The following is a 13,688-nucleotide window of genomic DNA, read 5'->3' as shown; positions in this document are numbered from 1 at the left end:
TACATCCGGAAGTAAACAAATGACGTCACGATATAAAAATACTTGAACCTATTTGTAGAAGTTAACTTATAAAGGTAAATGACCTTTATTTGTGCAGGTGAAAAAAGTATGTTATGTGTACAGTAATTTCCTAGTACTGAGAGAGAGAGACGTCCTCATTACCTCTCTCTCTCTCTCTCTCTCTCTCTCTCTCTCTCTCTTAATGTAACCAGTATTTATACCATCGTTCGAGTCTTTTTCCTCTATCGGAAGAGTGACACGGCTGAGTTTAAAGAGGGGTTGTGGGAAGACAATATAACCAGGGGGGGGGAGGGTAGGGATGAGAGACACCACCATACTGTGTGACCTTCATGTTTACTTTGCGTGGGAACTACCTGACACACACGGGTCGCTGGCTGTAAACGATCCATACTGAAGGACGGTTTTGTTGAGCACCTTTTGTGTTGACATCTTAACGAAACTCACCTTCCCTCTCTCACCTCCCCTCTCTCACCTCCCCTCTCTCACCTCCCCTCTCTCACCTTCCCTCTCTCACCTTCCCTCTCTCACCTCTCACCTCCTCCCACCTCCTCTCACCTCCCTCTCACCTCCACTCCTCTCACCTCCCTCTCTCACCTCCCCCTCTCTCACCTTCTCTCACCTCCTCTCTCACCTCCTCCCTCCTCCTCCTCTCACCTCCTCTACTCCTCACCTCCTCTCACCTCCTCACCTCACCTCCCCCTCACCTCCCTCTCTCACCTCTCACCTCCTCTCACCTCCTCTCACCTCCTCTCACCTCCTCCTCCTCCCTCACTCCTCCTCTACCTCCTCTTTCATCTCCTCTCACCTCCTCTCACCTCCTCTCACCTTCCTCACCTCTCAACCTCTCACCTCCCTCTCTCACCTCCTCTCTCACCTCCTCCTCACCTCTCACCTTCTCACCTCCTCCTCCTCCCTCCCTCCCCCTCACCTCCCACCTCCCACCTCCCTCACCTCTCTCACCTCACCTCCACCTTCCTTCTCACCTCCTCTCCTCACCTCACCTCTCTCTCTCACCTTCTCTCACCTCCTCACCTCCTCTCACCTCCTCACCTCCTCACCGTCTCATCTCCCTTTTCCTCTTCTCATCTTTCCTCTCTCACCTTCCCTCTCTCACTCTTCACTTCCCCTTCACTCTCCCCTTCACTCCCTCTCTCACCTCCCCTCTCTCACCTTCCCTCTCTCACCTCCCCTCTCTCACCCCTCCCCTCTCTCCCCTCTCACTAAGAATTCTCAGAAGTTTATACGTGAACATTTTATTTGCGGTAACTGGTTGTAGGAAAATGTTGAATCTTTATCCGTCCGAGATTTTCAATGATTGTGTTGTATGTTGTTATTATTATTGTTATTTATTATTATTATTGTTAATTTTATTATTATTATTAGTAGTAGTAGTAGTAGTGGTTGTAGTAGTAGTGGTAGTAGTAGTTGTAGAGTGAGAACGTTAACCTAACACTCCAGAGAAAATTATGTAGAGTTACTGTAGTCATACGATAAGACCTATTTAATTCCTATTTTCATTCATGGGCAGTACCTATGAATGATCTAATAGGCATTGACCTAACCTAACAACTTTCCTGAGGTAATAAGCCCCAAAATCTGAACTTTCCTACTAACCTAACCAGTCATTGAAAGTAGAATAAGAGGCAATAAAACGGTCAACAGAAAACGGGTTGCTGGTCAAGTAGATTTTACAAAAAACGTAGAGAGAGAGAGAGAGAGAGAGAGAGAGAGAGAGAGAGAGAGAGAGAGAGAGAGGTGATGTCACGTGCTTGGAATTGTCGCTTGTGACCTTCTTGTCTGGGATGAACTTGGGGTGAATATTTATCCTGGTTTTTCGCATAAAATTGAGGTCTGGTGGTGAAGGTGTGGGCAGTGTAGTGGGGTGGGGAGGGGGGGAGTAGAGCTGTATATTAAGGGTGTATTGGGGTGTATTAGGGATGTACTGGATATATTAGGGGTGTATTAAGAGTGTACTGGCGTGTATTAGAGTTTTTGGGGTATAAATGAGTGTATTAAATTGTATTATGAGTGTATTAGAGTGTATTATGTGATAGATTATTATTGTATGAGTGCTAAAGATCAAAACTATATACTGTATGTGTTCGTCAACTGTCATACACGTGTGGATCAAATATTCCCTGTGTGTAAGGAAAAACCACCACCCGTGAATACCAAATTTATCTTGCATGTGCGTTTGACTGTATAAGTGTGTGTTACTGTGTCGGTTTTTAATGTGTGTTTTTGTGTCTGTTTTTCAGTGTTTTAATATGTGTGTGTGTGTCTCGGTTTTTAGAGCGTATGTGTGTGTATGTTTGTTTTAGCGTGTGTATGTGTCTGTCTGTCTGTCTGTGTTTTAGTTGTGAAATTCCTTTTCATCATCACACATGAAAATCCATATAATAATCTTTTTTTCTTAAATATTATAAAGTAAAAATAACATACCATAAATAACATAAAATAAGGTAAATGATTCACTAGTCCCGAAAGACAGGTAATATAAATTAGTCTGAACTTAACTCAAGTTTACCTGTTACCAGTATATACAATAAGTGACCGGACGAAAGGTTATGAGAACAAATTGATGCTCTGGGGTGGTCAAGACTAGTGTGGGAGGCCCAGCTAGTGAGAGGCCAGTCACCTACCTAACCTGGGGTGGTCAAGACTAGTGTGGGAGGCCCAGCTAGTGAGAGGCCAGTCACCTACCTAACCTAGTCGAGATTTAGGGGAATATATCAAATGGAGGGACAACTGGGCCAGAGAGGAGTGTCAGTGATGGTAGCAATACTCCTCAGGCGGCCACTGGAATCCACATAGTGTTTGGTTTGGTTAGGTTAGGTTGGGTTATGTTTGGTTAGGTTAGGTTTGGTTAGGTTATGTTTGGTTAGGTTGGGTTTGGTTAGGTTGGGTTTGGTTAGGTTAGGTTTGGTTAGGTTAGGTTAGGTTAGGTTTGGTTTGATTTTGTTTGGTTAGGTTAAACACTGAAGGAAGAATACAAAATAGTGAAAGATTTTGGGGTTACTATTAACTCTTCAACAGGAAAACGACCACAGAATATTATCCTTGTATTAACTATTAAGTAACATCATCAACTCCATAACAGTGAATAGACTCGTGTAAATAGTTAGTTTGTTAATGAAATACTGTCGTGAAGGAGGTTTTAAGTGAGGTTACTAAGAGATGGTGTGAATGAAGTTAATCTTATTACTACGAGTTTATCCTTGCTGGTTGGGTGATGGAGGGGAACTGGAGAGCACAGGGGAGTTTTTTCTTTTCTTGCCTATATGCTTTTATTTACCCTTCTCTTCCTCCTCTTTTTCTCCACCCTCCTCTTCCTCCTCCACTTATTTTTATTCATCCTCTTCTTTCTCTTCTCCCTCTTCTTTCCCTCCTCCCCCTCCTCCTAGCCAGATGGTGTAGGTCAGGGGCTGTGTGGACTTGTGTTTAGTGAGGTGAGGAAGTGGTAATTGTAGGTTATCATGTTTGTCTTATTTACGCACACACACACACACACACACACACACACACACACATTCTCTCTCTCTGGGTGGGTGTGTGGGGGATGATGTGTGTGTGTGGGGGAATTGAGTGTGGTTGTGGGAACGTTCCTTTATGGAAATGAATTGAATAAAAATAATAACCGTTAAGAAAACACAAAAACGATCAAAACACCAATGAAAATTATAAAAAAACACCGATCTTAAAACACCGATCTTAAAACACCGATACAAAACAACCGATAACAAATGAAAGAACAAACAATCATAACCCGACATCAGTACAATAACAACAACAACAACAACAACAACAACAGGAATCAAACTCAGCATTTGTTTATTTTTAGACATTTGGCTTTTTCCCGCCATCAGAAATAGCCGCGCCTTTATAAATTTTTTTTAGTAAGACGCGCCATTCATATCTAGCGACCGAGACCCAATTTAATTTTAAAGATAAAGACATAAATCGGATTGTTGAAGGTAAAAGCAGTTCTTGGGACCTTAGAGACGGTGATGGTGTCATTTGATTGGTCAGTGAGAATAGCGGGCTACTTCCTGATTGGTTGGTTGCCATGGTGAACAAAGGGGGACTTTACCTAGCAACAGATGTGGGTGGGAGGAGGGAGGGGGGGGGGGTTGTACCTAGCAATGTATGTGTATGTTTTGCTTTTGTTGTTATTATTAGTTTGAGTATGTGTGGATGGTTATTATTATTATTATTATTATTATATTACTGTTGTTGATATATTTACGATGAATATTACTCTTTATAAAGCTATTTAATTTACTGTAACGTTGTTTACAAATATATACTGTTGCCTTAAGCTATGATGCTATTTAATATTTGTTTACTATTGTTGTTAATGTTGTGGCAGTTTGTTTACATCTTACGTCACCTTCCACAGCAGCAGGAGCAGCACCAAGGGGCCCCCCACACACCATGTAAGGTTGAGGTGCCATGAACAGCAAGTTTGAGGTGTGCAGCATCATTAAGAACGCCTCTAACAACAGCACCAATAACAGCAACAACAACAATAACAACAACAACAGCAACGTCGTTAATACCACCATTTCCTTAAGTAGAGGTGACGTCATCGATACCATCACTACCACCACCACTACTACGACCCCTCCAAGTAGCAGTAACACCATCGACACCACCATCACCACTACTACCACCTCCACCACCACTACCTCCTCCTTCTCAAGTACCAGTAACAACAACAATACCGCCACCTACAGCAGCAGCAGCAGTGGACTCCAAGGTGCACCATCGCCAACACTGCCTCCAACAATCCCAGCGAGTTAGTAAATGTAACTTTTTGTTCTCCCACGTCTATTCTTACCCTATTTTCTTTAATTTACTCTTCCTTACTTTACTGGAAACGTTTCTACACTTACTTATTTACTTTCTAATTTATTTGCTTTTCATTGCTTGACTGGAAATGTTTTATTTTACTTATCACTAATTAATTTACTTCGTGTTTACTTCAATGGAGACCATTTTTTCTTTATTCTACTTAAGAACTTGTTTGTTAAAGTACTTAGATAAGTTTATGTATGTAAGTACTTAAGGGGCTACTTATAAACTATGTAACTAGTTAGGAAGTCATAACAAAATTGATTTTTTTTAATTAAATGAAATAAACTTTAAATTAATACACAGAAGAAAGTGTTGAGATTATACATATTGATATTATGATTAACAATGCTTCTGTGTTTGGTGGTGGCGTGTGTGTGTTGGGGAGGAGTGAGGAAAGATGAGGGTGTTAGGGGGATGTGAGGGGAGAGATGTCCAAGGTACGATTTTGTTCATGAACATAAGAATGAAGGATACTGCAGCGGGTCTTGTTCATGGTGTGGTTTTGTTCAGGATGTGGTTTTGTTTATGATGTGGTTTTGTTCGGGGTGTGGTTTAATTTTGTTCTGGTTTTATCATGGTATGTTGAGGTTAAGTAAAACGAGGGAAGAGACATAAGGACATAAGAATGGAGGGAACTGCAGCGGGCCTATTGGCCCATACTGGGCAGTCCTATTTACACCCAACTCCTATCGCTCATACATCCATCCATTAACCTGTGTTTGAAGCTATCCAGCGTATTCGAGTTAATGATGATGTTTGGTAACTTGTTCCACTCATCCACTACTCTATTTCCAAACCAATGTTTACCTATCTCGCACCTAAATCTAAATTTGTCTAATTTAAAACCATTGTTACGAGTTTGCTCCTGGTTGGATAGTTTGAGTACCTTTGTTATATCACCTTTGTTTAGCCCTGACTTCCATTAATAAAACTCGATCATGTCGCCCCTCGCTCTACGTCTCTCAAGGCAGTGCAAATTAAGATGCTTTAACCTTTCTCTGTACTCAAGGTTCCTAATGCCCGGGATTAGTCTTGTCATTCTCCTCTGAATTCTTTCTAGGGATTCTATATCGATTCTGTAGTACAGTGACCAGAATTGAACTGCGTAATCCAAGTGAGGTCTCACAAGCGCAAGATATAGTTTTAGGATGACCTCGCTAGTCTTGTAACTAACACTCTTTTGTATGAACCCAAGTACTTTATTAGCCTTGTTTCGAGCAAATACTCATTGTTTACTTGGCCCAAGATTCCTACTTATCATTACGCCTAAATCTTTCTCACAGTCGGATTTCTCTATAACATCGTTGTTCATCTGATATCTGGTGTCTCTGTTTACATCTCCTAAATTAAGTACTTTACATTTGTCCAACAGTCCATATTAAATTTCATCTGCCATTTTTTCAGACCATTCGATTTTTTTTAGATCTTCCTGTAGTTACGTTAGGTCAGGAAAGGGGAGGTCAGGTGTGGTCAGGTCAGGGTATTACAGGTCAGCAGAGTGAAGGGGCAGGTCAAATCATGGTGTTACTGGTCAGCAGATTAGGGGAGAAGGTCAGGTCAACAAAGGGGGAGAGAAAAGGTCTCATATCAAGAGAAGAAGAAGGAGGCGGGGGGGGGGGTAGTTTTAGTTAAAAAATTATTGACAAAGCTTGTAGTACAGTTTGCCTATTCTGAGTAATTCAGTCTGGTTTTGACACTGAGGGTGCTATTACTTTTCACTGCCACGCAGGACAGTGGTTCATATACATTTAGGACTAATCAGTGTGGGCTAGCAAAATTTGGATAAACAGCAAGAATGTCCTCAAGCACCCCTGATTCAATGTAATAATTGCCAAGTTCATGATACAATAAGTCAGGTGGCCTGAAGTCTTTGACAGTGTCACATTCAATAATATAGTGTTCAAGTGTATGTTTTAAAGGTTTATCACAAAGTTTTCATCCTGAGTGTTCCGGTATGGGTACAGCGTCACTAACTTGCCAGATGTGTCTGTATCCTAGCCTAATTCTGGCCACGACTACATCACATTGTCTAGTTCTGTCCTTATGCTGGCCATACCGGTACCTCTTGTCACAAAATTTGTCATATTTACTAATGCTACAACTGCCAGGTCTCTCTGTATTTGTGGTTAGGTTAGTAGAGGAAGAGGAGGTCAGGTCAGGTCAGGCTAGCAGAGGAAGAGGAGGAGGAGGGAGGAGGTCAGGCTAGTAGAGGAAGAGGAGGGGTAAGGAGTCTTGAAAGAGTGTAGGGAACAGATTAGCGGAACCCTCGTAAACTTATTTACAAAATCATTAGACACCGGAGTTGTGCCAGACTTGTGGAAACAGGCAAATGTAGTACCCATATTCAAAAAGGGAGACAGAGCATCAGCGTCAAATTACCGGCCGATCAGTTTGACGTCAGTAGTGGGGAAATTTCTTGAATCAATTTTAGCAGATAACATCCGATCGCATCTAGAGAAAAGCAAATTAATCTACGACTCTCAACATGGGTTTACAAAGGGAAAATCTTGTCTAACAATCTGCTGACGTTTTTTAGGAAAGCATTTGACAGAGTACCGCATCAGAGACTTCTGAGAAAAATTAAGGCTCATGGTATCGAGGGGGAAGTTTTAAATTGGATAAAATCATGGCTCACCGATAGAACGCAGAGGGTCAGCGTAAATGGTGTTAAATCTGAGTGGGGCTGTGCAACCAGTGGGGTTCCCCAGGGGTCAGTACTAGGCCCACTCTTGTTCATAATCTACATAAACGATCTAGATACTGGCATCAGCAGTGACATAAGCAAGTTTGCGGATGACACCAAAATAGGGCGGCAGATTAATTCAGGGCAGGATGCAAATGCATTACAGGAGGATCTAAATAAACTGCAGGGGTGGTCTGAAAAATGGCAAATGAAATTCAACACCAGCAAGTGCAGCGTACTTAATATTGGAAGAACAAATACTGATAATGTATACAGCCTTAACAACATCAACCTAGAGAAGTCGACTTGTGAAAGAGACCTAGGGGTACTTGTAAGCCCGGACCTACGGCCTAGAAAACAGTGTGTTAATGTTCGAAATAAGGCAAACAGAGTATTGGGTTTTATATCTAGAAGTGTAAGTAACAAGAGTGCAGAGGTCTTATTGCAACTATATCTTGCGCTAGTCAGGCCTCACCTCGATTATGCTGTTCAGTTCTGGTGCCCCTATTATAGAATGGATATATATTCACTAGAGTCGGTGCAGCGAAGAATGACAAAAATGATTCCGGGACTTAGAAACCTTCCATATCAGGATAGGTTAAAGAAACTTAACTTGCATTCCCTAGAAAGACGAAGAGTGCGGGGAGATATGATAGAAGTATTTAAGTGGGTGAAAGGAATCAATAAAGGGGATATAGATAAAGTTCTTATAATATCCGAGCAGGATAGGACTCGGAGCAACGGATTCAAGTTGGATAAGTTTAGGTTTAGGAGGGAGATAGGAAGAAACTGGTTCACAAATAGGGTGGTGGACGAGTGGAACAAGCTTAGCAACTTTGTAGTAAGTGCGGGAACTCTGGAAAGTTTCAAAAGGAGGCTAGATAGATTCATGGATGATAGAGAGTGGTAGTAACTCTCGACAGGAGCTGCCATGCACAGGGCAACCGGCCTATTGCAGACTCCTTATTTTCTTATGTTCTTATGTTAGCAGAGAAAGAGGTGGAAGAGGTCAGGTCAGATTAGTACAGGAAGAGGAGGCGGTAAGGTTAGCAGAGAAAGAGGTGGAGGGTCAACAAAGGAAGAGGTGTAGGAAAAGGGGGGACACACACACACCCTAACAGCCTCCACGCGATGTGTATTAAGCCAACTTAATAACCATGTGTTGTTGTGTGTGTGTTGGTAATGTTGACTGGTGTTGTGTGTGTGTGTGTGTTGGTAATGTTGACTGGTGTTGTTGTGTGTGTGTGTGTGGTAATGTTGACTGGTGTTGTGTGTGTGTGTGTGTTGGTAATGTTGACTGGTGTTGTTGTGTGTGTGTGTGTTGGTAATGTTGACTGGTGTTGTAACTAATCGCTTTCCACATTAATTCCTAGCACATGTTAATCTCGTGCCCAGACAGACACACTTATCTTACACTTATATGACTCAGATACACACTTAAGTAACTGTGGTACTTAGGTACACACTTATGACATACTCAGAGATGAACTTATGACTCGTACGTAGATACACACTTATGACTCATACTCAGAGATACACTTACGACTCATACTTAGATACACACTTATGACTGCCAAACACGGGCACACGTGTGAGTTAACTAAACAAACAAAATACCAAACAGCTTAAAGAGGTTAGTACATGACTCTCATACTGAACACACTACGCACTTGGAATATATGATGGAGTGGTGTATAAGAGGTGGGTGAGAGGGCTGTGTGGTCTGGGAGAGAACATAAGAACATAGAGAAATAAGGAGTCTGCACCAGGCCGATTGGCCTGTGCATGGCAGCTCCTATCGTCCATGAATCTATCTAGCCTCCTTTTAAAACTTTCCAGCGTTCCAGCACTTACTACAAAGTTGCTAAGCTTGTTCCACTCGTCCACCACCCTATTTGTGAACCAGTTCCTTCCTCTCCCTCCTAAACCTAAACTTATCCCACTTAAATCCGTTGCTCCGAGTCTTATCCTGCTCGGATAGTATAAGAACTCTATCTATATCTCCTTTATTGATTCCTTTTACCCACTTAAATACTTCTATCGTATCTCCCCGCAATTTTCGTCTTTCTAGGGAATGCAAGTTTAGTTTCTTTAATCTATCTTGATATGGAAGATTTCTAAGTCCCGGAATCATTTTCGTCATTATTCGCTGCACCGACTCCAGTGAATTGATATCCATTCTATAATAAGGGCGCCAGAACTGAACCGCATAATCGAGGTGCGGCCTGACTAGCACAAGATATAGTTGCAATAAGACCTCTGCACTCTTATTACTTACACTTCTAGATATAAAACCTAATACTCTGTTTGCCTTATTTCGAACATTAACACACTGTTTTCTAGGCCGTAGGTCCGGGCTTACAAGTACCCCTAAGTCTCTTTCACAAGTCGACTTCTCTAGGTTGATGTTGTTAAGGCTGTATACATTGACAGTATTTGGTCTTCCAATATTAAGTACGCTGCACTTGAATTGAATTGAAACAGTTTATATAGCCAGAAAAACACAGATACAGAGTGGTTAATAATAACTATTAACATGGCTGGTGTTGAATTTCATTTGTCATTTTTCCGAGAGGTGGGTGAGAAGGGTATGTGGCATGGGAGAGGTGGGTGAGAGGGAATGTGGTAAGGGAGACGTGGGTGAGAGGGCTGTGTGGCTTGGGAGAGGTGGGTGAGGGCTGTGTGGTTTGGGAGAGGGGGTGAGAGGGAATGGTAAGGGAGACGGGGTGAGAGGGCTGGTGTGGCTTGGGAGAGGTGGGTGAGGCTGTGTGGCTTGGGAGAGGTGGGGTGAGAGGGCTGTGTGGCTTGGAGAGGTGGGTGAGAGGGCTGTAGGCTTGGGAGAGGTGGGTGGAGAGGAATGGTCTGGGAGAGGGGGTGAGAGGGTAGGGAAGGAGAGTAGGGTGATGCACAGAGAGAGTGGGGGAGGGGGGGAGAATAGGAGAGGGGAAGACGTGAGTGGGGAGAAATAAGAGTGGTGCAGTGAGAGGGAAGTATGTGTATGTTAGGGGAGGAAAGGGATGGCAGTACACCTGGAGAAGAGAGGGGGGAGGGGTTAAAGAGGAGGGTGGGTGACTGTATTGGAGAGGGGAATGAGAGAAGGGAAGGGAGAGAGAGAGAGAGAGAGAGGAAATGGGAGCTATTGTACTGGGGAGAAGGAATGAAAGAGGAGGAGGAGAGAGAGAGAGAGAATAAAAGAGAGAGGGGAGTAGGAATAAGGATGGAATTGTACTGTGAAAGAAAAATGAGAATGAAAGCGAAGAAGAGGGACAAAGAATGAAGGGGAGAGTGAAAGGAAGGGGAGAGGGAGAAAGATAGAGGGTGTAGGGGGAGGACGAGAGGGGGAGAGAGAGTGTTGAGAAAGTGGATGAGTGAGAGGTGAAGGGAACGAAAGAGAGGGAGAGAAGGGTGTAAGAGGAGGAGAGGGAGAGAGGTGTAGGGGAAGGAGATGGGACAGTTGGTCAAATGGGTTGGACACAATTGGGCAGAATATACCATCAGGCGAAACTGCCCACTGGACTCGAACTCACGATGGGCATGGGGATAAAGTAGGAGGAGGAGGAAGGAGAAGAAGAGGAGGAAGGAAAAGAAGAGGAGGTGGAGTAAGAAGAAGAGGAGAAGGAGTAAGAAGACCATAAACTAGAAAGAGGAAGGGAGAGAAAATGGGAAGAGGAAGAGAGAGGAATAAGAGACAGAAAACGACGGACGAGAAAATAAATTCACACACAAGATGAATCGTCAGTAGAAATTAATGGATTGGAAGGATTTGCCTGGAACACTGGCAGGAGGAGGAGGGGGAAGAGAAGGAGGAGAGAAGGGGATGATAAAGAACAGGAGAAAAGGGAGGAAGAGGAGGAGGGGGAGGGAAAAGAGGAGGCGAGGAGAAGGAAGAGAGGAACAGGGGAAGAGAAGGAGAGGGCGAGGAAGTAAACAGCAAGGACAATGAAGGGGAAGGGAGGGGAAAGGAACAAGAGTTAGGCAAGGAAGAGAAGGAACGAGGGAAAGAAAGAGGGAAGAAAAAAGGAAAACAGAAGAATGAGGAGGGAAAGTGCATAGGAGGAGAGGGACGGAGGAGAGGAGAAAGAGAAAAGAAGAAGGGAAGGGGAAGGAGGATGGAAAGAATAGAAAACAAGGGAGAGAGAGAGAGAGAGAGAGAGAGAGAGAGAGAGAGAGAGAGAGAGAGAGGAAAAAATGTGGAGAAGAGGAGAGGAGGAGGAGGCGGGAGCAGGCGTGACTCCAGGTAAGAGAGGAGGAGTTGAGAGACGCAGGAAGAGGGAAGGAGGATTATAGAATGAGGGGAGAGGAGAAGAAACAGGAGGAAGAGAAGGGGGGGAGAGGAAGAGGGAGGATTAAGAGTAGGGGAGGAGATGGGAGGAAGGGATTAAGGAAAAGGGGGAAGGGAGGAGGAGGATTATGGGGAAGGAAGAAAAGAGGGAGGAGGGAGGGGTGGATTAAGAGAAGTGGGGTAGAGGAGGGGAGGGAAGACACGACCCGGGAGGTGAGAAGAGGAGAGAGTGTTTTGAAGAGGGGAGCTGGAGAGGGAAGTTGTTAGGGAGTAGAAGCTGTGTGAGAGGGTGTATTAGGGCAGGAGAGGGGAGGCGAGAGGGAGGTGGTAGGGGCAGGGGGAGGTAACAGTGGCAGACAAACCACTGGGGAGGAGAGAGGGGAAAGAAGGAGGGAAGTTTGGGTGAGTGTGTGTGTGGGGAGGGGAGTCCATCAAGGCCAGGCATGAGGGGGAGGTGGGGGCTGCACGAGGCCCGCGTCTCTGTGGGAGGGGGAATGTGGGATGGGAGGTGAGTGAGGCGATGGGTCAAATTTGAGACGAGAGAAAGGGGGAGAATACCAGTTGATGGAAGGGGTGAGGGTGGGGAGAGAGGTAGGGGAGGAGTACCATTTGTGGCGTGGGAGGAGAGGGGAGGAAAGGGATGAATTTAGTGTGAAGGGGAGGGGTGAGAGGACGTTGGGGGAAGGAGAAGAGAGGAGAAATGAAGCTAGGGAGGTGGATGAAGAAGGGGTAAGGGGCACGAGGAGGGGTGGCAGGCAACTCTACTCAGCCAGCAAGGTGAACTCTTAGTAATGCGCCCCGCCCCTCTACTGCCCCTCCTCGCCCCGTATACCCTTCCCATCTTCAGCCCCACCTCGCCTCGTCCTTCTACCCCATCCACTTCAGCCCCGCCTCGCCCAGTTTTGCCACGGCTCGCCCCGCCCCACTCGCCCCGTCTTGGCCAGTCCGTCCGCCCCTACTCGCCCTGTACACCCTGTCCGCCCAGGGAAGGAGCTGAGGGTGGATGGCGGTGGCAGGGTATGTGTACTATACATGTCCTGGGAGACACACACATAGCAGGCCAGGGTACATGTCCTATAGGAGACACATACTAGGCTAGGATACATGTATAGGAGACACATACTAGGCTAGGATACATGTATAGGAGACACATACTAAGCTAGGATACATGTCCTAGGAGACACATACTAGGCTAGGGTACAAGTATCGTGGGGCAGTGAAAGTATGTGTAGCGTACCGTGTGTGGGAGGGGGTGATGATGATGGTAGTGGGCGTGGGTTTGTGTAATAGGGGGTGCCTGGGAGGGAGGGGTAGAGCGAAGAATAATGGAACATGGTTGGGGGGATGTGGAGAGGGAGTGAGTAGCCAGAAAGAGAGGGAGGGAGTAGCCAGAAAGAGAGGGATGGAGAGAGGGAGGGATGCAGTATTACTAAAAGGAAGGGAGGCAGGAAGGGGTGTTGAGAAATGGACAGGATGTGGGTAAAGGGGGCGATGAAAAGGGATGGAGGAACGGCATCAGGAAGGGAGGAGAGATGGAGGGAGGGAGGTACGGAGAGAAGGGAGGGATTTGGAAGGGTAGCGACAGGGGTCAATGGGGGGTGGGTAGAGGGAGGGTCGAGTGGTATGTTAAGCCTAGAGTGGGGGTGAGGGGTGTGGAGGGGGGGGTGTGTGGGAGGGGGGTGGTGAGGGGTGGGGAGGGGAGGGGGTGGTGGGGGGTGTGGGGTGGGGAGGGGTGGTGAGGGGTGTGGGAGGGAGGGACGTAGGATGGGATAGGTAGATAATTAGTATGGGATGGGTGTAGAGAGAGAGATGTAATGGAAGGGTGTTTGGGGCGTGTGGAGTGTG

General features: G+C 45.2%; 1 protein-coding gene across 7 annotated transcripts in view; it reads left to right on the top strand.

Annotated features, from left to right (window-relative positions):
* Positions 1-13,688, top strand: part of LOC121879645 — a 52,687-nt gene that overhangs the window by 18,295 nt on the left and 20,704 nt on the right. For 4 of the 7 annotated variants that reach the window (XM_042386322.1, XM_042386321.1, XM_042386325.1 and 1 more), the window contains exon 2: positions 4,421-4,819. In XM_042386322.1, coding sequence (XP_042242256.1) covers positions 4,474-4,819 — 346 coding nt within the window. In that variant the 5' untranslated portion in view covers positions 4,421-4,473. Of the gene's footprint in view, positions 1-4,420; positions 4,820-13,688 lie in introns of those variants that run through there. The other 3 variants (XM_042386323.1, XM_042386324.1, XM_042386326.1) reach the window with 2 other exon arrangements.

This window comes from Homarus americanus, unplaced genomic scaffold (genome assembly GCF_018991925.1).
Source record: "Homarus americanus isolate GMGI-L3 unplaced genomic scaffold, GMGI_Hamer_2.0 scaffold47790, whole genome shotgun sequence".
In the NCBI taxonomy this organism is placed as follows: domain Eukaryota; kingdom Metazoa; phylum Arthropoda; class Malacostraca; order Decapoda; family Nephropidae; genus Homarus; species Homarus americanus.
This window is presented reverse-complemented; position numbering and strand designations above follow the sequence as displayed.